The sequence below is a fragment of the Oncorhynchus kisutch genome, linkage group LG10 (assembly GCF_002021735.2).
Source record: "Oncorhynchus kisutch isolate 150728-3 linkage group LG10, Okis_V2, whole genome shotgun sequence".
NCBI classification, from domain to species: domain Eukaryota; kingdom Metazoa; phylum Chordata; class Actinopteri; order Salmoniformes; family Salmonidae; genus Oncorhynchus; species Oncorhynchus kisutch.
The window spans coordinates 20,171,583-20,194,579 of NC_034183.2; the positions used below are offsets into that span (position 1 = coordinate 20,171,583).

A 22,997-nucleotide genomic window follows, 5' to 3' on the forward strand; every position below is an offset into this window, starting at 1 on the left:
CACTAAGTTGACTGTGCCTTTAAACGGCTTGGAAAATTACAGAAAATTATGTCATGGCTTTAGAAGCTTCTGATAGGCTAATTGATATCACTTGAGTCAATTGGAGGTGTACCTGTGGAAGTATTTCAAGGCCTACCTTCAAACTCAGTGCCTCTTTGCTTGACATAGGAAAATCAAAAGAAATCACAGAAAAAATTGTAGACCTCCAAGTCTGGTTCATCCTGAGCAATTTCCAAATTCCAGAAGCTACCACGTTCATCTGAACAAACAATAGTATGCAAATATAAACAGGAGGGAAAAGGGTGGAGGCTTGCAAGCCGAAGGACACCATCCCAACCGTGAAGCACGGGGGGTGCTTTGCTGCAGGAGGGACTGGTGCACTTCACAAAATAGATGACATCATGAGGAACAAAAATTATGTGGATTTATTGAAGCAACATCTCAAGACATCAGTCAGGAAGTTAAAGCTTGGTCACAAATGGTCTTCCAAATGCACAATGACCCCAAGCATACTTCCAAAGTTGTCGTCAAAATGGCTTAAGGACATTGGAGTGGCCATCAAAGCCCTGACCTCAATTCCATAGAAAATTTGTGGGAAGAACTGAAAAGGCGTGTGCCAGCAAGGAGGCCTACAAACCTGACTGTTACACCAGTTCTGTCAGGAGGAATGGGCCAAAATTCACACAACTTATTGTGGAAGGCTACCCAAAACATTTGACCCAAGTTAAACAATTTAAAGGCAATGCTACCAAATACTAATTGAGTTTGTAAACTTGACCCACTGGGAATGTGATGAAAGAAATAAAAGCTGAAATAATTCACTCTGCTGTTATTCTGACATTTCCCATTCTTAAAATAAAGTGTTGATCCTAACTGACAGGGAATTTCTACTACGTTTAAATGTCAGAAATTGTGAAACTGAAAGTTAACTTCCGACTTAAACTGTATATTACATCTTCTTATAGTTGTATCCTCTTACCTTTACTAAATTTGTATTGGCTGACTACTGGCTCTCTTATCACACATTATGCCCTTCAGGCACTTTCCTGGCCTGGGACAAGGTGTCTGTGCTCTTCCAGTTTGTGCGGGACTCCCTGGTAGATGGCTGGCAGCCCTTTGAGCTGGTGGCACCTGGAGGACACAAACTCCAGGAGGACCAAGAGGTGGCCCTGAATCAATGTAGCCTGGTAAGCAGAGACTCACAATATTGTCACAAATGTAAATGGCAGGCAAAATAAACAATTCCATCCATTTACTTTTGTTGTACAAAGGGAAGGTTCTGACTAGTGTCTGTCTCTCTTGGAGGTCCCTGCGGTTCTGCTGACGTTTTCCTGGGATGCCGCAGTTCAAGCGGACATTGCAGCTGGCGGTGGAAAGTGCTCTGCACTCCTCAAGCCAGAGCTACTGGAGAATATTCAGACCCTTAGCTGAGCAGAAGCGGTGTTTGTCCCTGGGTCTCCTACCCCTCCCAGGTTGGAGATGACACCTTCATCCCCAAACCACATTTAAGGCTGTAGAAATAACTACTAATCCATTAAAGGATGAGAGATAGGAGACAAACACCATTCAGTGTTATTTGTATTGTACCCTGAATGTAGGATGAGGACTGTGAAATGGCTCCCTTACACCTACGGTTAGGCGAATCAGTCACCTTAGCATGGTATGAGACTCCATTCTGCTCTGCTCCAACATAAATCCTGCTTTTACAACAAATATTCAGATACAGTTCTAGCTTTACATGTGAGTGGTGGACCACACTGCTTGTCTAGTGGTTAGGATTCAGTAGCTGTTTTTTGTGAGCCAGACCAGCTGTGGACTACAATGTATAATAGTTATTGGTTAAGCCATTTTATTTGATGGAGCCTGTAATATTGTATTTAAGTAGCACTTTAAGGTTGCAGCAGCAAACATGTCAAATTATACCTTCAAAAGGTTACTGGACAGAGCTGATGTTAGAAGCTCCCTTTGTCATTGAATAGGAGGGCAAAAGGGTTTTGTCAAAGCAGTTACTACTTGGCTACTTTCATTCGATTTCTAAGTTGTCAGCAACATGGTAATCTGTTTGATAGTGGCGGTGTGTACTGTATCTAATCAACACTTGAGACCAACAATGAGCTGAGGTTTGTCCCCAAGTCTTGATCCAGTGCTGCCTGGGATGACAATCTACCTCTCCTCACAGCATCTGTGTAACCTGTGCACTGCACACAGGCAGCCATAACTTCTCCAATGTTTAAGTTCAGACATGAACAGCAACACTAGTTCTCATCACAGCAGCGATTAGCTCTGTTGATCTAAATGTTTCCTAACCTTGTTTAGGAATCGCTATAATGAAGGTAATGCTAAGTATCAAAGCTGAATCGTGCGTTTTCTTTCGTCAGTATATTCACATAATAGCATGTTAACATTTAAATATTGCTTTATTTAAAGACAGTGAGACCTTTAATCATACCTGAAAACTGGGACAGGAAAGCATTCTGAATGTCTCTGCCATTTGCCTTTCATTGGCAATGTTTTTAATAATGGCCGGCCATTACCTGTTCCACCTCTAAACCATTATTAAGAACACAAAGCACTGTTTAGCAGCCTGAAACAGTACCTGCCATATTGAAACCATACAGGGATGAGTGGTGGGATGTTGATAAAGGTATCCAGATAAGGGGAACAAGGCATAAAAGTGCAGTACATTCAACCAGGTCAAGTATTTTTTTTAAACAAATGCATATATACACAAACATTCCAGGGTTTGTTTCATCGTACTATGAAATAACACATGGAATCAAATGAAAATATTTGATATTCTTCAAAGAAGCCACCCTGTGCCTTGACAGCTTGGCATTCTCTCAACCAGCTTTGAGGTAGTCACCTGGAATGCGTTTCAATTAACAGGTGTGTGGAACTTCTTTCCTTAATGCGTTTGAGCCAATCAGTTGTGTTGTGACAAGGTAGGGTGGTATACAGAAGATAGCTCAAATAAGCAAAGAGAAATGATAGTCCAGTCAATCTGGAAAATTAAGAACTTTGAAAGTTTCTTCAAGTGCAGCTGCAAAAACCATCAAGCGCTATGAATAAACTGGCTCTCATAAAACCACAGGAAGACCCAGAATTACCTCTGCTGCAGAGGACAAGTTCTTTGGAGTTACCAGCCTCAAATGCTTCACACAGTTCAAGTAACAGACACATCTTAACATCAACTGTTGAGTTGCTGCAAAGAAATCACTACTAAAAGACACCAATAAGACTTGCTTGGGCCAAGAAACACGAGCAGTGGAAATCTGTCCTTTAGTCTGATCAGTCCAAATTTCAGATTTTTGGTTCCAACCAACATCTTTGAGACACAGAGTAGGTGAATGGATGATGGCCGCATGTGTGGTTCCCACCGTGAAGCATGGAGGAGGTGTGATGGTACTGACACTGTCCGTGATTTATTTAGAATTCAAGGCACACTTAACCAGCATGGTTACCACAGCATTCTGGAGCGATTCACCATCCCATCTGGTTTACTCTTAGTGGGAATATAATTTGTTAATCAATCCAACACACCGCCAGGCTGTGTAAGGACTATTTGACCAAAAAGCAGAGTGATGGAGTGCTGCATCAGACGACCTAGCCCCCACAATCACCCGACCTCATTCCACCCATCTCAATTTGGTTGAGTTGGACTGCAGAGTGAAGGAAAAGCAGCTAACAAGTGCTCAGTATATGTGGGAACTCCTTCAAGACTTTTGGAAAAGCACTCATGAAGCTGGTTGATAAAATCCCAAAAGTGTGCAAAGCAACAGGTGGCTACTTTGAAGAATCTCATAACATTTTGAATTGGTTTTCTACATGATTCCATATGTGATAGCCAAACTATGAAATGTATAAAATAGTAAAAATAAAGAAAAATCTTTGAATGAGTAGGTGTCTCCAAACTTTTGACTGGTACTGTATATATGTATTAAAAGGAGGACACATGGGCCAGCACACGGCAACTACTAGAACGGCCACCCAATCTACCATAGTAGCAGAGTTGCCTGTCAGCCACCTTCCACTCCTCACCAAGCAAAGACATCCATATAAACATGTCTGACACTCCAACTGAACCAAGTAATAAAATGGTTGAGCATTGGACAAAAATAAACCATGTCCTAATAAGTTTCTCAGACACTTTCATTTTTACATGCAGATGTCTGGTACTTAGAGGAGCAGAGTGGGAAGTAATACTGTGTGGGTGGCATGTGTGCCACTACAGAATGTTATCTTGATTGAAGACCTGATTCTATTTGACACTGGGTACACACCCCCAGAGTCAGGGGGCAGTTCTTAGGTGGTGGCCGGGGTGGGAATGGGCCGGAGCAGGGGGAGAGCAGTCGTATCAGAGGGAGGTCACCTCAATTTTTTCTGTGTGCTCATTCTCTGTGGGGGAGGTATCCTTTCTGGAAGATCCTGCAGGGGAAGACATATTTAGTGTCACTGACAATACCTCCCTTCTTACTTATCTCGGGAAACCAAATACAACGTGTCCATCAGGGCCAAACAATCTGTCAGGAAAGTTATTTTGAGGTCTCACCTTTCTGTGTACGGATTATGACGCAGTCTGTTTCATCCTCATCCTCCTCTGTGTCTGCCTGGAACCCATCCATCTCATGAGCCTGGAACAAAGGAGTGCTCATGAAAATCTGATACACAGTCATCTTAGCAATAGGATCTGAGCAAAAGGACTTCATATGCATAGTTTATCAGACTGTCATACCTGCTCAGGGTCGGCAGCCTTCTTCATGAACTTGGTGATAGACATGCTGCCGGCACTCTTCCTTTTGTTGGAGGAGGAGGGTGTGGTGGAGGTCTGTGAGGTGGTTGGAGAGTTGCCCAGTGAGCCTGTGGCCGCCGAGGCTTCTTCACGGGACACATGGGCCCCAGAGGTGAGGTAGTTCCACTGGCAGGGCACAGGGAGAGCCTCCTGGCTGAAGCGAGCCAGGACCTCTGTGTGTATGTACCAGCAGCAGCGTCTGTAGGCCGAGCGCTTCTCATACATGGCATTTCCCTTGATAAGGCGCTTCAGACGGATCCTAAGGCAAAAGACCATCTCAGTTAAGAAGAAAATTCAGCTTTTATATAGCATTTGCACTTGCAATAAGGCCGAGGGGGTGTGGTACAGTGCATTCGGAAAGAATTCAGACCCCTAGACTTTTTCCACTTTGTTGCGTTACAGCCTTATTTTAAAATAGATTAAATTGTGTGTGTGTGTCCCCCCCCCATCTACACACAATACCCCATAATGACAAATCAAAAACAGGTTAAGAATGTTTGCAAATGTATTTATTTTATATTTATAAAACCCCCAGAAAGATCACATTTACATAAGTATTTAGACCCTTTACACAGTACTTTGTTGAAGCACCTTTGGCAGCAATAAAAGCCTTTAGTCTTCTTGGGTATTTGGGGAGTTTCTCCCATTCTTCTATGCAGATCCTCTCAAGCTCTGTCAGGTTGTATGGGGAGCGTCACTGCACAGCTATTTTCAGGTCTCTCCAGAGATGTTTGATCGGGCTCATTTCCGGGCTCTGGCTGAGACACTCAGGGACATTCAGATACTTGTCCCAAAGCCACTCCTGAGTTGTCTTGGCTATGTTCTTAGGGTCATTGTCCTGTTGGAAGGTGAACCTTCACCCCAGTCTGAGGTCCTGAGCCCTCTGGAGAAGGCTTTCATTAAGGATCTCTCTGTACTTTGCTCTGTTCATCTTTCCCTCAATCCTGACAAGTTACACAGTCCCTGCTGCTGAAAAACATCCCCACACCATGATGCTGCCACCGCACTTCACCATAGGGATGGTGCCAGGTTTCCTCCAGACGTGAAGCTTGGCATTCAGGCCAAAGAGTTCAAGCTTGCTTTTATCAGACCAGAGAATCTTGTTTCTCATGGTCTGAGTGTCCTTTATGTGCCTCCAAGGGGCCTGTCATATTCCCTTTACTGAGGAATGGCTACCGTCTGGCCCCTCTACCATAAAGGCCTGATTGGTGGAGTGCTGCAGAGATGTTTTGTCATTCTGGAAGGTTCTCCCATCTCCACAGAGGAACTCTGTTAGAGTGTCCATCGGGTTCTCAGGTCACCTCCCTAACCCAAGCCGCCCCCCCCCCCCCGATTGCTCAGTTTGGCAGGGTGGCCAATCTTGGTGGTTCCAAACTTCTTCCATTTAAGAGTGATGGAGGCCACTCCATCTTGGGGACCATGTTCTTGGGGACCTTTAATGCTGCAGACATTTTTTGGTACCCTTCCCCAAAATCCTGTCTCAGAGCTCTACAGATAATTCCTTCAACCTCATGTCTTGGGTTTTGCTCTGACATGCACTGTCAACTGTGGGAGCTTACATGGAAAGGCACACACCTGTCTAAATCATGTCCAATCAATTGAATTTACCAGGTGGACTACAACCGTTGTAGAAACATCGAGGATGATCAATGGAAACAGGATGCACCCGAGCTCAATTTCAAGTCTCATAGCAAAGGGTCTGAATACTTACGTAAATAAGTATGTACATTTGTCAAATATTACAAAAACCTGTTTTCGCTTTGTAATTGTGAGTTATTGTGTGTAGATTGATAAAGTTTTTATTTAATACATTTTAGAGTGAGGCTGTAACGTCAAGGGGTCTCAATACTTTCACAATGCATAGTATATGGCCATATACCACAGCTAAGGGCTAATCTTAAGCACAACGCAACGTGGAGTGCCTGGATACAGCCCTTAGCCGTGGTAAATTGGCCATATATCACAAACCCCAGAGGTGCCTTATTGCTATTATAAACTGGTTACCAACATAATTAAAGAAGTAAAAAAGAAATGTTGTCATACCCATGGAATACGGTCTGATATACCATGGCTGTTAGCCAAATCAGCATTCAGGGCTTGAACCACCCAGTTCATAATATGAGTTTAATAGTGACCATATATGATTTACTCATTATGTAAAATAGCTAATGTTTAGTAAATCAGGTTTAAAGTTACCTGGTAGGAATGTCTCCCGAGTTCTGGGGGCTGGAAATAGTAGAGGTCAATTTCTGGCGACAAAACTCCTGGAACTCTGTGATGATCACCTTATTGCTGTTCACATTTCCATGGAGCAGTGGCAGCAACTGGGACAGCACTGAAGATATGGTAGGGGAAATGGGAAGGTGTTTGAAAACACATTCTACATCTAGGCCTATTCATACAAAGTTTGGGCAAAAGGCTGCATCCAATATGATCATATACTCCCCCAGGCTGCTACAGAGCAACTCAGGTCAGCCTTAAAGACCTGTTGTTCACTGTTCACAATTACTTGTTGGCACAGTAAATACTGAGTGACTCAGAAGCAGCATATAAAGCTTGTCTGAAAACGATACAGATCTTTGATGTCTCTAGTTTAGACTAGAGTCTAGTCTCCCTTGCAGTCTGGACAGCAATCAATGACTGAAGCAAGCACAAGGTGAATTACAGGGGAGCCGCCGGGCTTAGCTCCCACGAATGAGAAATGAACTCTCCAAAAGGCAACAAAAGTCCAACTTTGGGGGACTTAAAAAATAAAATAAACGATTGAGTATTACTGACGCATTGTCAATTTACTCTATTGAATTTGATGTGCTTATCTGAAGCCTGTGTGTTCATGTGTATAAAATTGCGTCGGATGATTTTATTGCGTCGGCTGATTGCAATGAACATTGTAGTCTAGTAAATTGACCATGTGTTATGGTGACAATACCTCCCACTATTCCTGGAACAATCCTGTATGTCAAATCAAATTGTATTAGTCACATGCGCAGAATAAAACAGGTGTAGACCCAGTGAAATGCTTACTTACGAGCCCCTAACCAACAGTGCAGTTTCACAAAAAATATAAAGAGCAGCAGCAAAAAATTATATATATATGGGGGGGCCGGTACAGAGTCAATGTGTGGGGGCACTGGCCAGTTGAGGTAGCATGTACATGTAGGTAGAGTTATCAGTGACCATGTATAGATGACAACAGAGAGTGGCAGTAGTGTGCAGAGGGGAGGGGCAATGCAAATAGTATAGTCTGGGTAGCCATTTGATTAGAGGTTCAGGAGTCTTATGGCTTGGGGGTAGAAGCTGTTTAGAAGCCTCTTGGACCTAGACTTGGCACTCCAGTACCGCTTGCCGTGCGGTAGCAGAGAGAACAGTCTATGACTAGGGAGGCTGGAGTCTGACAATTTTAAGGGCTTTCCGCCTTCCTCTGACACCGCCTGGTATTTCAGCCCCTTTTCAGGTTTACCGACCCATTTACAAAAAAATGTACATTTGTACCGTATTTCAGACTTCACATTAATTTTTTTTATCAGAATTGACATTCATTGCATTCCAATTAGTCTTTTTTGCGGTCAATATGATAAGATCTGGTGAGGTTAAACACTACAACTGTTGAAAGATCTGATATTCTGCACAATGCAACTGAAAAAAGACAAGACGTAAGCCTGTGTCATATAGTCAACCAATCACCAATTTGGCAAAATTTTGTCTGAGAGGACAGTCAATTGTTTACAACAGAGAGCTAGACATTTAAGTAAATAGACTAAATATTAGACAAATATATATAGTAATTTAGCAAACCTGTGTAGCTCTCCATGTTTTAGGCCCAAGTAATTGCATACAGACAGAGCTCATAATCATTAAGCACATTTTCTGCTACTTCACTCAATCCAGTTTTGAAAGTCTCCCTTCATAACCGTTTACATTTTCCTGATGACAAACAGGTATGTTTTCTTGGCGAAACATAACTCGATTTTTATAAAAACAACCACATTGGCATATGTGGTCTCTCTTTTCTGCAACTCCACACATGAGGCGAAATAGTTGGTGTTTGATTTAGCTCGCTCTCGATGCGGCATGAGTGCAGATAAATCGCATGTTGGTCTTGGGTGTAAAGTCCATCTCCACAATCAAAACACAGATTTTTGTGTAAATACAAGTGCATGCTTGCTAAAGTCAGTAAAGGCACAGGTCATTACAGTTTGGCCACTCAGAGCTACTCAAGGAAAATCAGACAATAGTGACACTATTCAAACAACACATGGCTCAACCAAATTACTCATTTACATTATTCTGTAAGAACTCAGATAAGCATCAAAGACAAACACAGTCACAGGTTTTCCATCCAAACCATGAACTACATTTCATCCCGCTTCAGTCAGTCAATGACTCAGATGATCACTACCACTTAACGGTGGCAAGACTAAGGCTGAAATGGACATGAATATTGGAGAGAGCCTAGTGTTTAAGGGCGTTGGACCAGTAACCTAAAGTTTGCTGGTTCGAATCCCTGTGCCAACTACGAAAAAACAATCTACCGATGTGCCCTTGAGCAAAGCACTTAAACCTAAATGCTCCTGTAAGTCTCTCGAAATGACAACACACACAATGAACTCTGTATATCTGCATGTTCCCCCAGACATAAGAATGTACTCACGCAGCTCATCTTCTTGTAGCTTCTGTTTTAGTTTCTGTGCGTAGTCCTCTGGGGTGGTGGGCTCCGGCTTTGGCAGGGGTTCTACCAGGCACACAGCGAATTGCTGGAATAGCTCCAGAGGAGGACCCTCTCCCTCCCATACACAGCCTCTCACCACCACCTCCAGCACCTTTACCTTCTTCTTGGCCATCAGCTCGTCCCACTCCCGGGCTTTCAGCTTCTGACGAACCTTCTGCTTCTCTGGGTCGCCACCCTCCTGGAATCACGTCACAGAGATAGGAGCAATTAAGGTGAGTGCTCAACATACACTGTTCAACTGACGAGCGCGATGAACCAAGCCCCACCAACCAAACCCTCCCCTAACGACACTGGGCCAATTGTGCGCAACCCTAAGGGACTTCTGATCACAGCTGGTTGTGACACAGTCTGGGATCAAACCTGAGTCTATAATGACACCTTAGACTGCTGCGCCACTCGGGAGGCCCACTAAAGCACTAAGTACTTACATTATATCCATTATTAGTCATACCAGACCACCGGAAAAGAACAGTAAAGAAAATGAATGAGGCATGCATACGGATTGTAGGGGCAATTTAACCTACCTCTTCCTCCTCCAATGCCCCCTCGCCATCTGATAGGTAACCATGGGGTACAAAGAAACCATCCTCATCGTCATCGTCATTTTCACATCCCTCATCATTATCCTCCTGCAAAAACAAGAGTCTGTTTAGTCAGGGATAGGCAACATTGATTGGGGTGGGGGCCGCAGTGGGTCTGCGTACCCACAAACATCCCCCCCAACCTTGTGAGCAAAATATTTTAACGGCCCACCTAATTGACAGCCAAGGTATTTTTTTTTCTAGGTTTATCATCTCCTGAAATTCTACACATTTTGCCATGGGGTGGAAAAAAAGACTGCAATTTTATAACTAATTTCATGCAATTCTACTCATTTTGCAATTGGGCGGACAGACAAATTAGCAGTTTTACAGCAATTCTACACAAATTCTACACATTTTGCCATAGAGTGGAGGCAATTGTTAGCATTTCTTATTTATTTATTTTTTACATGATAACTGATGATCAATGGACCCCACCCCGGTTGGTAAGTCGACCATGCTTACTACACATTTAGATTTAAAATTGCTGACATGGGCTAATTAAGTGACTGCTGACTCAAACAAATTTCAAAATTGCACCATGTGTATTCTAACTCTTAACAGTAAGTTGAGACTGACAGAGTCCGCCCCCCCTCAAAAAAAAGTCTCCCCTCCCTTTAGACCCTCACAACCAGCAGTAACGATTCAGCTACAACAATGAGCAAATCTTGATATCAAACAGAACAGCAGAGCATCTAAAGCTGTGACAGAAGAGTATTGAAGAGAGACCTACCCCTTCACTGTGTGACAGGGACTCTCCTGGCTCCTCCTCCTCCCACTCCTCATCACTGTCTACTTCATAATCCAACAGGACCTAGTGAGAACACACAAACTTTAGTCATACATAGAAACTCGTCAAACATGGAAGTCACAGTGCAACTGATATCACCCCCAGAACACATTCTTCACTCATGGCACCACTTGACAAATTGGATATGGCAGGGTTAGTGAGAGCAATATGTCAGAAACTAAGATGTAAGGAAGTGAAAGGCTTCAAGGATCATGGTCAGAGAATGAGGGAAGTCTTACCTTGTCCTGTCTGAGAGGGTAACGTGGGGAGATGTGGGGGCTCTTTTTACTCCACGTGCCCCAGTAGGCAGGCCGGTAGTTCTCACGGAACTGAAGGAGCTTCATGCGGCCATAGCGCTGCCGGTCAGGCACACCGTCCGGTTTAGGCCCCTGAACTATAACTATACACTCCCTATGCAGAGAACAGAGAGGGCCAAAGACTATAGGAGTGTACATACAATGAACAAAAATATAAAATCGCAACATGCAGCGATTTCAAAGACTATACGGAGTAAGTCCATTTAAGGAAATCAGTCAATTGGAAAATTCATTAGGCCCTAATCTATGAATTTGACATTACTGACAATACAGATATGAATCTGTTGGTCATATCCCTTAAAAAAAGGTAGGGGCGTGGATCAGAGAACCTGTCAGCATCTGGTGTAACCACTATTTCCCTCATGCAGCGCAACACATCTCCTTTGCATAAAGTTGATCAGACTGATAGTGGCCTGTGGAATGTTGCCCCATTCCTCTTCAATGGCTGTGCGAAGTTGCTGAATATTGTCGGGAACTGGAACACGCTGTCGTACATGTCGATCCAGAGCATCCCAAACATACTCAATGGGTGATACGTCTGGTGAGTATGCAGGCCATGGAAGAACTGGGCCATTTTCAGCTTCCAGGCATTGTGTACAGATCCTTGCGACATGGGGCCGTGCATTACCATGTTGAAACATGAGGTTTGTTGTCCGTAGCTAATGCCTTCCCATACCATATAACCGCATCATGGTGCATTCTGTTCACAATGTTGACATCAGCAAGCCCCTCTCCCACACGACGCCATACACGCTTGCCTGTCATCTGCCCTGTACGATTGAAACCGGGATTAATCCGTGAAGAGCACACTTCTCCAGTGTCACAGTGGCCATTGAAGGTGAACATTGTCCACTGAAGTCGGTTATGACGCTAAACTGCAGTCAGGTCAAGACCCTGGTGCATGCAGATGAGCATCCCTGAGACAGTTTATGCAGAAATTCCTTGGATGTGCAAATCCACAGTTTCATCAACTGTCCGGGTGGCTGGTCTGAAGATCCCACAGGTGACTCCCCCAAAACATCGGTGGCATTGTATTGTGTGACAAAACTGCACCCTTTAGAGTAGAGGTCGACAGATTAATTAGGGCCGATTTCAAGTTTTCATAACAATCGGTAATCGGTATTTTTGGACACCGATTAGCAGTTTTTTTTTTTTACAACTTTATTTAACTAGGCAAGTCAGTTAAGAACACATTCTTAGTTTCAATGACGGCCTAGAAACGGTGGGTTAACTGCCTTGTTCAGGGACAGAACGACAGATTTTACCTTGTCAGCTCAGGGATTCGTTTTTGCAACCTTCCAGTTACTAGTCCAACTCTCTAACCACCTGCCTTACATTGCACTCCACGAGGAGCCTGCATGGCAGACTGACTACCTGTTACGGGAGGGCAACAAGAAGCCACGGTAAGTTGCTAGCTAGCATTAAACTTATCTTAACATAATCACAAGTTAAACTAGTAATATCATCAACCATGTGTAGCTTTCTAGCGTGTCCTGCGTTGCATATAATCGATGCGATGCTTGTTAATTTCTCATTGAATCACAGCCTACTTCGACAAACGGGTGATGATTTAACAAGCGCATTTGTACCGAATCATAAACATCAATGCCTTTCTTTAAAATCAATACACAAGTATATATATTTTTAAACCTGCATATTGCCTGCTAACATGAATTTCTTATAACTAGGGAAATTGTGTAATTTCTCTTGCGTTCCGTGCAAGCAGTCAGTATATGAAGCCGTTTGGGCCGCCTGGCTCATTGCGAACTGTGTGAAGTCCATTTATTCCTAACAAAGACCGTAGTTAATTTGCAAGAATTGCACATAATTATGACATAACATTGAAGGTTGTACAATGTAACAGCAATATTTAGACTTTGGGATGTCATCCGTTAGATAAAATACGGAACGGTTCCGCATTTCACTGAAAGAATAAACATTTGTTGTCGAAATGATACTTTCCGGATTCTACCATTTTAATGACCTAAGGCTCGTATTTCTGTGTGTTATGTTATAACTAAGTCTATGATTTGATAGAGCAGTCTGACTGAACGATGGTAGGCACCAGCAGGCTCGTAAGCATTCATTCAAACAGCACTTTTGTGCGTTTTGCCAGCAGCTCTTCGCTGTGCTTCAAGCATTGAGCTGTTTATGACTTCAAGCCTATCAACTCCCGAGATTAGGCTGGTGTAACCGATGTGAAATGGCTAGCTAGTTAGCGGGGTGCGCGCTAATAGCGTTTCAAACATCACTCGCTCTGAGACTTGGAGTAGTTGTTCCCCTTGCTCTGCATGGGTAACGCTGCTTCGAGGGTGGCTGTTGTCGATGTGTTCCTGGTTCGAGCCCAGGTAGGGGCGAGGAGAGGGACGGAAGCTATACTGTTACACTGGCAATAATAAAGTGCCAAAAATAACATCCAATAGTCAAAGGTATATGAAATACAAATCGTATAGAGAGAAATAGTCCTATAATTCCTATAATAACGACAACCTAAAACCTCGTACCTTCGAATATTGAAGTCTCATGTTAAAAGGAACCACCGGCTTTCATATGTCCTCATGTTCTGAGCAAGGAACTAAAACGTTAGATTTTTTACATGGCACATATTGCACTTTTACTTTCTTCTCCAACACTTTGTTTTTGCATTATTTAAAACAAATTGAACATGCTTCAGTGGGAAAAAAAAAGTGGTCAGCCACCAATTGTGCAAGTTCTCCCACTTAACAAGATGAGAGGCCTGTAATTTTCATCAGGTACACTTCAACTATGACAGACATAATGAGAAAAAAGAAAAAAAAAATCACATAAAAAATCCTACGATCAATTTATTTGCAAAATATGGTGGAAAATAAGTATTTGGTCACCTACAAACAAGCAAGATATCTGGCTCTCACAGACCTGTAACTTCTTCTTTAAGAGGCTCCTCTGTCCTCCACTCGTTACCTGTATTAATGGCACCTGTTTGAACTTGTTATCAGTATAAAAGACACCTGTCCACAACCTCAAACAGTCACACTCCAAACTCCACTATGGCCAAGACCAAAGAGCTGTCAAAGGACACCAGAAACAAAATTGTAGACCTGCACCAGGCTGGGAAGACTGAATCTGCAATAGGTAAGCAGCTTGGTTTGAAGAAATCAATGGTGGGAGCAATTATTAGGAAATGGAAGACATACAAGACCACTGATAATCTCCATCGATCTGGGGCTCCACGCAAGATCTCACCCCGTGGGGTCAAAATTATCACAAGAATCCCAGAACCACACGGGGGGACCTAGTGAATGACCTGCAGAGAGCTGGGACCAAAGTAACAAAGCCTACCATCAGTAACACACTACGCCGCCAGGGACTCGAATCCTGCAGTGCCAGACGTGTACCCCTGCTTAAGCCAGTACATGTCCAGGCCCGTCTGAAGTTTGCTAGAGAGCATTTTGATGATCCAGAAGAAGATTGGGAGAATGTCATATGGTCAGATGAAACCAAAATATAACTTTTTGGTAAAACCTCAACTCGTCAGGTTTGGAGGACAAAGAATGCTGAGTTGCATCCAAAGAATACCATACCTACTGTGAAGCATGGGAGTGGAAACATCATGCTTTGGGGCTGTCTTTCTGCAAAGGGACCAGGACGACTGATCCGTGTAAAGGAAAGAATGAATGGGGCCATGTATCGTGAGATTTTGAGTGAAAACCTCCTTCCATCAGCAAGGGCATTGAAGATGAAACGTGGCTGGGTCTTTCAGCATGACAATGATCCACCACCCAGGCAACAAAGGAGTGGCTTTGTAAGAAGCATTTCAAGGTCCTAGAGTGGCCTAGCCAGTCTCCAGATCTCAACCCCATAGAAAATCTTTGGAGGGAGTTGAAAGTCTGTGTTGCCCAGCAACAGCTCCAAAACATCATTGCTCTAGAGGAGATATGCATGGAGGAATGGGCCAAAATACCAGCAACAGTGTGTGAAAACCTTGTGAAGACTTACAGAAAACATTTGACCTCTGTCATTGCCATATTTTCCACCATAATTTGCAAATAAATTCATTAAAAATCCTACAATGTGATTTTCTGGACCCCCCCCCCCTCATTTTGTCTGTCATAGTTGAAGTGTACCTATGATGAAAATTACAGGCCTCTCATATTTCTAAATGGGAGAACTTGCACAATTGGTGGCTGACTAAATACTTTTTTGCCCCACTGTAGAGGCTAAATTGATTTTATTAATGTATTATATTAAGTTAAAATAAGTGTTCATTCAGTATTGTTGCAATTGTCATTATTACACATACATGTTTTTGTTTAATTTATTTTTAAATTGGCATTGGCCTCCAATAACCGGTTTCGGCGTTGGAAAATCATAATCGGTCGACCTCTTATTGTCCCCTGCACAAGGTGCACCTGTGTAATGATCATGCTGTTTATTCAGCTTGTTGATATGCCTCACCCTTCATGTGGATGGATTATTTGATCTTGCTCAAACAGGGAGGTAAACACATTTGTGCACAAAATGAGAGAAATAAGGTTTTTGTGCATATATAACATTTCTGGGATATTTCTTTCAGCTCATGAAACCAACACTTTACATGTTGCCTTTATGTATTTTTTTCAATGTAGAAACAGCCTCTTTACTGTAGGAAATCGCAGATTCTTTGTAGTTTCACAAAATGTCAAGAGTTCAGCAATTCAAAGCACCTATTGTTGCCATCATGGCCACGCAACAATTGATTTTTAGGGTGTGATGGTCTCACCTCATAGAGTCTGTGCTTCTGGGCTTGGTTGGGCCTGATCTGCGGGGCTCATTTCTGGTCCAGTCCCTCAGGCCGTGCAGGCTTCCATCAGGCTTAGCCAGGTACCGGTCCAGTTCATCCAGGACTGCCTCCTCACACTGGACACGTGTCAGCGGCGCCAGACCCATGTGCTCCTTTATCTCAAATGGAGCAAACTTTCCACAGGCAGACACAAGGGTCTGAGGTGGGAGGGACAGAAGGAAGGAAAGTTACAGATTAAATTAACATGCCACTATTTTATGATTAAGATTATGTTTTCTTTTTCAATCCAGTCAGAGTTATCTTACCTTTGTGGCCTGCTGAGGAGTCTTCGGTTTCTGTAGGAATCTTGTTATCTCTGCTTTCTCTGCTTTGAGCCTCTGAATAGAACATTTCCAGATGTATTATCAGGTCGGTTACAATGACATGGCAATTGTCAACCGTCAAATGTCAGACATTAGACTCCAGTTTAAAAAATAGGAACATCCCTTTTCAACTCACATCCTTCTCTTCTTTCAAACGTTTCTCCTCCTCTTTCTTTCTCTTGCCTTCAAGTTTTGCCCTGGGGGAAATTATATCACGTTTAATTAAATTGCAAGGATTACATTTGCTTTAATAAAAATAAAAAACATTCAATCAAATGTTTCCAGTCAAGTCAATATAAAAGTAACAAGACATTTCAGATCTGTAGCTCTAGGTGGTTTTCGATCAAGCAACACTCACTCTTGCTTTGATTTGCGATGCTCCTCTTTCGCTCTTAATTTCTCTGCTTTTTCCTTTTCCTCTTTTTCTTTTCTCCCTCTTTTTTCACACTCTTCTTTCTCCCTTTTCTCCTTTCTTTCCCTCTCTCTCTCCTCTTTCAGTTTGCGAGCCTCCTCTTTTTTCTTCTCTTTAACCACTTTAGCCTCCTCCCGCTGCCGCTCTCTCTCTTGGCGCTGGTGTAGCCTTTCCGCTTGCTCCTGCAAACTCTATGAAGAGAGGAAATAAACTCAGCTTCAGATAAGTATTTTGATGTAGATATTAAAAGTAATTGGGATGCAAAATTATGCCACTTAGCAGTGAAATACAGAAGCAATCTATCACAGCTCATTATACCTTTATAGAGAGTCTTTTCACTGTTTTCTGCTCTATTTTAGGGGTGGAATGTGGCTCCTGTAAAGAGAGAAGGTAAGATAGATCACGTATTAATTTAAAAGCTTTCTGCTGTGTACATTTACACAAAGATCCCTGATGACAGACATTGAATGATTATTGAATCTGATTTGCGAGTCGGTACTCACCATGACAGTACGATTGTTCTCCGTCCTGACAGCCTCTGGGGAGCTCTCGGCCGCTGACAGAGAGCTGGTGGATGAAGGAGACAGCATGGACCCATTCCCATGACTGGACATATCAGGGTTGACAGACTCTTCCTCTATGTCAGATCCCTGTGTTGTATCTAGCTGTGAGATTGATGCAGTGTCCTCCCCTTCCTGCTCCTCCTCCCCATCCTGTTCATCCCCCACCTTGCAGTCTAATTGCCCTGTTTTGGCAGTGTGGTCTGTTTTGGTGGCCGTTACAGCACTCAGGGTTTTGCTTTGGTGGTTGTTTTTTGTGGGAGGACACAAGGCAGAAATGGGTGTTGCAGGTTGTTGTTTTAGAGGGTCAGTTGAATTGAAGTCCTCAGTGAGAACAACTATTATTTTGGCAGGGAAAGTTCGGCTGCTGTGACTCATGAATCCATCCAGGGGTCCGCGGCCGTTAACCAATGCTGGTCCGTGACGCATGGGTAGCGGGGAAATTTCAGATTCATTCTCCCCATCTGAGAGCCCAGGCTCTGGGCAGGGAAGGGCACGAGTTCTTTTGGGTTCACTGGTCTCTTTGGGCTCTGGGTTCAGACGCTTAAATGGAAGGCGGGCTGAGGAGAAAATACAATTTATTATCACAGATTTTCAAGTTGGACTATATCCAATTTATCTTTAAAAGTATTTGGGAAAACAATGAAAGCAAAGACACTAAATTAAAGAATTGTATTAATTGTAATATAATTTACTAAATTAGAATCTCTGAATATATATTTTTTTTATAGTTTGATAGCATTATGTTATGATGTATCATTCTCCTTTAGCAAAATAAAACCATGTAATTGTTTATTTTACCAGGTTAGTCTCATTGAGATTAAAAATCTATTATACAAGAGAGACCTGGCCAAAATAGCAGCACACAACATTTCAGCCACAATTACAACTTAAAACACAAAGTACTAGTTTAAAAACATAAAATTCCAAGATTTGGCATCACCTTTGACCTTTTTAAACATGTTGACTGGAGTTTTACTGTTATCTATTGCCAGGTAAAGGGAAGTTGTGACATCGGTCGAGCAGAAATCTGGCAAATAGTATATGGAGGTAATATGCATTCAAAACACCTGAGGTTCACTTACCCTGAACAAGCTTCTTATTGGCATTGCTGGGTTTGACTTTGCCATCCATACCTGTAACCAAAACAATGTGAGGGAGATAAGATAACAACAATCCCACAAGCAATCCTTCAGTCCTCAAACAGACTGTTTTGCAATACAGAAATATTTCCAGTTGCAAACAAGTTGTGTCACTTTAATTGCTGCACAACTCTGTCACTGGAACAAAGAATTATGTGCAGTACCTTCATATGTTCAAACCACACAAACAGTCACAACACTGTATGACTTAAACACTAACTGCTTTATCCCCCCCACTCAATTGTATTCATGCTATAGGCTAGTCCTTAGTTTACTCATATGGTTAGTTTAACAAATGCATCCAGGTTATTTAAGGAATGAAATAATAAATACATGTCAGTCAATTAGGAAACGGCTAAGTTAGACTTCGCACATACTTATCAAGTAAATGGACTGCCACTTCAATTAAAATATAATGTTAAATCAAATGTGACTCGTTTCAGGAAACTGGGCATATCATCGCAAGTCACGACTTCACAGGAAAGGCATTTGAACGTTTATAGATTTTTTTTATTATTATCAAAATGTTTTTTTTGGCAGAAATGCCTTCTGGAAGATTTGAACTTTCACGTGCCTTAATAACAAACCTATATGCCATCTGTAAATGCAAATAAAGTTGTTAAAGTACGGGCCTAGTTGGTTTAGCCACATAAAAAGACAGCAGCTTTCTCGCTAGCCATGATCGGCTGAGATAATGAGTGGGCCGGACATGCCGAGAGAGTTTAGGATTGGTCTGCCGCGTAGCATCTTCTGTCTATAAAATGAGCTGCTCGTTATGTGTAGATAATCCATTCTACTGCAGTTTTTTTTCAAAAGATATAACATTAGCGATGGAGAACAGCAAATGGGCTGCTAATGCTCTCAACAACATTGCTGCCCTGAATTTATCAGGCACTATCGACAAAGGGCAGAGGGAAAAAGTTGTGATGGACTACTTTCAGGAGGACGATCGTACCATGCTGACTCTGACTGAAAATGAATCAGACGATTAGGAAATCCCTGATTTAGGTATAAAAACATTTTCATCAAAGACATTGTAGTCTTCTAATGACAGTGATGGGGAAGAAACGGTGATCAACAGTGTTGTCACGGAAAAAGTTGAAAGAGTTTTGAAATCAGTTAAATGTTTGGTAGAATCAGAGTATGATAGAGATTAATATAATTCTGGCATTTGTTTGCAAATGCAGAGGGAGTCGTTATTAAGGGAACACAGAAGGCTGTTGTATAAAACACCCGTCTTTGGATTACATCTTCAAACTAAGGGCAACCATGGCATCTGTAACAGAGGGAGAAATATCAGATGATTCTTATGGCATTGCAGTGTGAACCAGAGTGACTTGATAACGGGCCAAGCAAGCGAGCTGTACAAACAAAACGGAAACGACACAGGACGTCTTACTTAATGAAAGGGGTTGCAGTCTGCCGTGAAGCATTCATCGATGTATACGGGTAAGAGTCTAGCTACAGTTTCAGATACTATACGTTTCAAATAGTCAGAAAGTTGTTTTCATTGTAAGTCAAAGCTTACTGTTAGCTGGCTAGCTAAAGTTAGGTGGCTGGCTTGCTAGCTAGCTAACATTACCGTTAAGTGTATGATCTGTGTAGTAATATTATCTCAGAAAGCAATTTGCATTGCTAGTTATAGCCTAATGTTAGTGAGTTCCCAGTCATCAGCACTATCTGCAGTGCCTCTATGGACATTCACATGACTCTCCTAACACACACGCCATACATTGCTGCTACTATCTATTTTTTTTTATCCTGCTGCTCAGCCACTTTACCCCTGATTGTATACATATAACTACCTCATCTTTCACCAGTATCACTGATAATGTTGATGTTTTTGTTCATACGGTATATTATTTTGTTCTTTCTCTACTGGCATTGGCCCTTTTTTTCCCTCCTTTATATTGACACTCTTTTTTTGATATTGCTACTATGCAAGTAACCATTACACTGTACTGTTTACACCTTCTGTAGAGACCCATCCACTTAACAAGATGTGTTTGGGGGTTATAGCACTTCTTTCACATAACCCAAACTAAAGAGCTCTCCAGTAGGTTTACCAAAACATTTAAGTAACATTTTCTCAAAAGGTGGGGTTTATCAACTTTCAAAGCAGAATTACTTTCCCATTGTTTCTAATATGCAGTGTATGATATACAATTGTGTAGCTCTGAGTCTACTTTTATCCAATGTAAAAAAACACAATTTCATTTTGCTACATAATACCGAATCAAGTCGGTGGATCACAAATAAAAAAAACCTAGGAGAGGATGGCACAAGTCATCGGGATAAGTAAAGCGAGGTGTTTGCTTTTCTCTCCCGCCATTCGGTGAATATAAGCCAAGTGTAAAAGCCCGGCTGTGGCTACACTCACAGATTTAACGGTGGTGAGAACAGGGTTAGCCTCAAAGTAAAATAAACAAATTCCGTTTGTTAAAGTAACCAAAACAAGCGTATTGTTGGCATTGCTAGGTTTGATTGCCACCCATACCTGTAACCAAAACAAAGTGAGGGAGATAAGATGACAATCCAACAACCATCCCCCCTCATCACTCATAGCTAACGTTAGATGGACTTTGTTTTACAATGCACTTTTACTTTATGAGTAAATGCAGCAGTACAATGTCATTGACCATTAAATGAACCATTGTCAATGGTTCTAGCTGTCGAGCGGGCAGTGTTGTAACTCAATGTCTAATCGAAATGATATTTTCCGACTAACGTTAACTGTTATCAACAAGCTGGTGAGCAAAACTACCAATACACTGTTCAATCATTTCGGTGCACATTAGCTTGCTAGCTAACGTTAGTTAGCTGAAGGCCATGGGCAAGCAGCACGCTACAAGGTTGACACCAATTCTAACTTGCTTAGTTAGCTGGCTGATGAATAGTTAACTATAAAGAATAACGTTAGCTAACTAAGTTACAGTAAAGTTAGATTCATTTCAGAAAATATTGATCATATAGTTAGCTATACAAGCTAGGTGAACTTCAAGCGTACATAAACCCACATTTTACACTTCACTACATACTTGGAAATGTTGAGGGGTTGGCTAATAAAAACGTTAATTCGCTAACGTTAGCTATCTACTATAACAGTTAACGTTAGTGTACTGTACAGTAACTAACGTAGTAGTTAACCTTAATGTCGTGTTAACTAACGTTAGCTAGTTATAGTAGCTAGCTAATGTATTAAGGCAGAAGTTTTTTGTTGACTATGTGGCCATAGGCAAACTGAAAGATAAATAATAATTTAAAAGTATATAACTAAATTCCAAAAACATTTGAAAGGTTAAAATATAAATATCATCGCTACCTCTCCTCCGTGGAGTGGATGCTAAATGCCCGTCCACGGATGGATCTTCCGCCGCCAGCATCACCATCCGAAACTTCCCTCACTTTTGATATCCTTGTGCGGAAAACAGTAGCAATATAACAAAACCATATGATGTCGCAATATTGATAGGTCTTCCAGAGTAACACTGTTATTCTGCTAAATATAATATACAATTGACTGTGTTTTACTATTTTTTAAGACTAAGTAGCTACATGTTACTCTTTCCGCATCTCACACACGATCCCTTTGAAACTCCTTACTGCCTCGCGCTTGTCTTCAGTCAGATTTGGCGGGAGTATGTCGCTCTCCTCAGAATACTTTGCTGATTGGCCAGAACTCTTCTTCGTCCGTGGGGTTTCACGGAGATTTGGATCCAATATTTCTGGAGCATTGTCGCCACCAACTATATGGGGTGACAAAAGGAAACTCCATACGATTAAGTAGAGGTAACTTAACTAAAACAAAACAAAAATAACTTCACAAAAACGAACTTCCACTCCTACAAACTTCAAGAACTCCCTCCCACCAATTTGTCGTAAACAACATTAGCATGAGTAACAATAGTGGAATCTGTTTGATTTTGTTTGGCAGAATAAATCACATTATTTAAAAAGGAGTGTATTATGTAATACTCAAGATCAGGGAGGTAGCTGCCAATTACTTCACACTGGAAGAAGTTAAGCTACACTAAAGCGACCCTTAAGAAACATGTAGTTTACATAACTAAATATACTTTGAAAAAGTAGTTCACAACATCCAAACTACTTTTTGTGAAAAATGATCACACCTAAATCTGAAATGTTATAGACTACAAATTGCGAAAACAGATCACTCTGGGCTGTGTAATTATCCTATTAAACACTGTAACTATGTTTCAAGTGAGAATTAGGCAGGTCTGATGTCGAAAAGGACAGGCAATTCTCGCCAACTTAACCATATTTTATATTATTTTAGCTAAATAAGTAGTGTGAGGTTCCAATTGTTAGCTACACCACTATGTTATAACTTTTTTGCTAACTACTGAAAACACTACAAAGATTTGAATTAAGTTCAACTACCAACAAGCTAAAGCAAAATTAAATGAACTTACTAGTTGAACTACATGTAGTTCACTACTTTTCAGTGATACCCACAGAACACAATTTTCAAATGTTTACACATCTATTATCTTCTTAGCTCTTATTGTGGGGCTGACTTTGGAAAATCACCA

General features: G+C 41.8%; 2 protein-coding genes across 2 annotated transcripts in view; one reads left to right on the forward strand and one right to left on the reverse strand.

Moving 5' to 3' along the window:
* The window catches only part of LOC109897881 (UBX domain-containing protein 6-like), a 13,808-nt gene extending 9,800 nt beyond the window's left edge, over positions 1–4,008 (forward strand). The window contains exons 10-11 of the mRNA XM_020492514.2: positions 1,039–1,187; positions 1,306–4,008. Of these exons, the coding sequence (XP_020348103.1) occupies positions 1,039–1,187; positions 1,306–1,431 (275 nt within the window). The 3' untranslated portion in view covers positions 1,432–4,008. The remainder of the gene's footprint in view (positions 1–1,038; positions 1,188–1,305) is intronic.
* LOC109897882 (chromatin assembly factor 1 subunit A-like) lies at positions 2,399–22,074 on the reverse strand. The gene is made up of 16 exons (XM_020492517.2): positions 21,767–22,074; positions 18,388–18,438; positions 17,246–17,862; positions 17,061–17,117; positions 16,689–16,933; positions 16,467–16,527; positions 16,274–16,345; positions 15,948–16,165; positions 11,129–11,300; positions 10,833–10,913; positions 10,043–10,147; positions 9,441–9,696; positions 6,986–7,124; positions 4,733–5,048; positions 4,550–4,631; positions 2,399–4,425 (listed from the first exon to the last, which is right to left on the reverse strand). The coding sequence occupies exons 1-16, from the start codon at positions 21,831–21,833 to the stop codon at positions 4,355–4,357; spliced, it is 2,610 nt and encodes an 869-aa protein (XP_020348106.2). The 5' UTR covers positions 21,834–22,074; the 3' UTR covers positions 2,399–4,354.
* Between the last annotated feature and the right edge of the window lie 923 nt (positions 22,075–22,997).

Coding starts and splice junctions, on each gene's coding strand:
- LOC109897882 (XM_020492517.2), bottom strand. CDS start 21,833: ATGGTGATGCTGGCGGCGGAAGATCCATCCGTGGACGGGCATTTAGCA. Junction 11,301..15,947: donor AGAAGCACAGACTCTATGAG/GTGAGACCATCA, acceptor TTCTCTGCATAG/GGAGTGTATAGTTATAGTTC. Junction 7,125..9,440: donor GCTACAAGAAGATGAGCTGC/GTGAGTACATTC, acceptor CCATATCTTCAG/TGCTGTCCCAGTTGCTGCCA.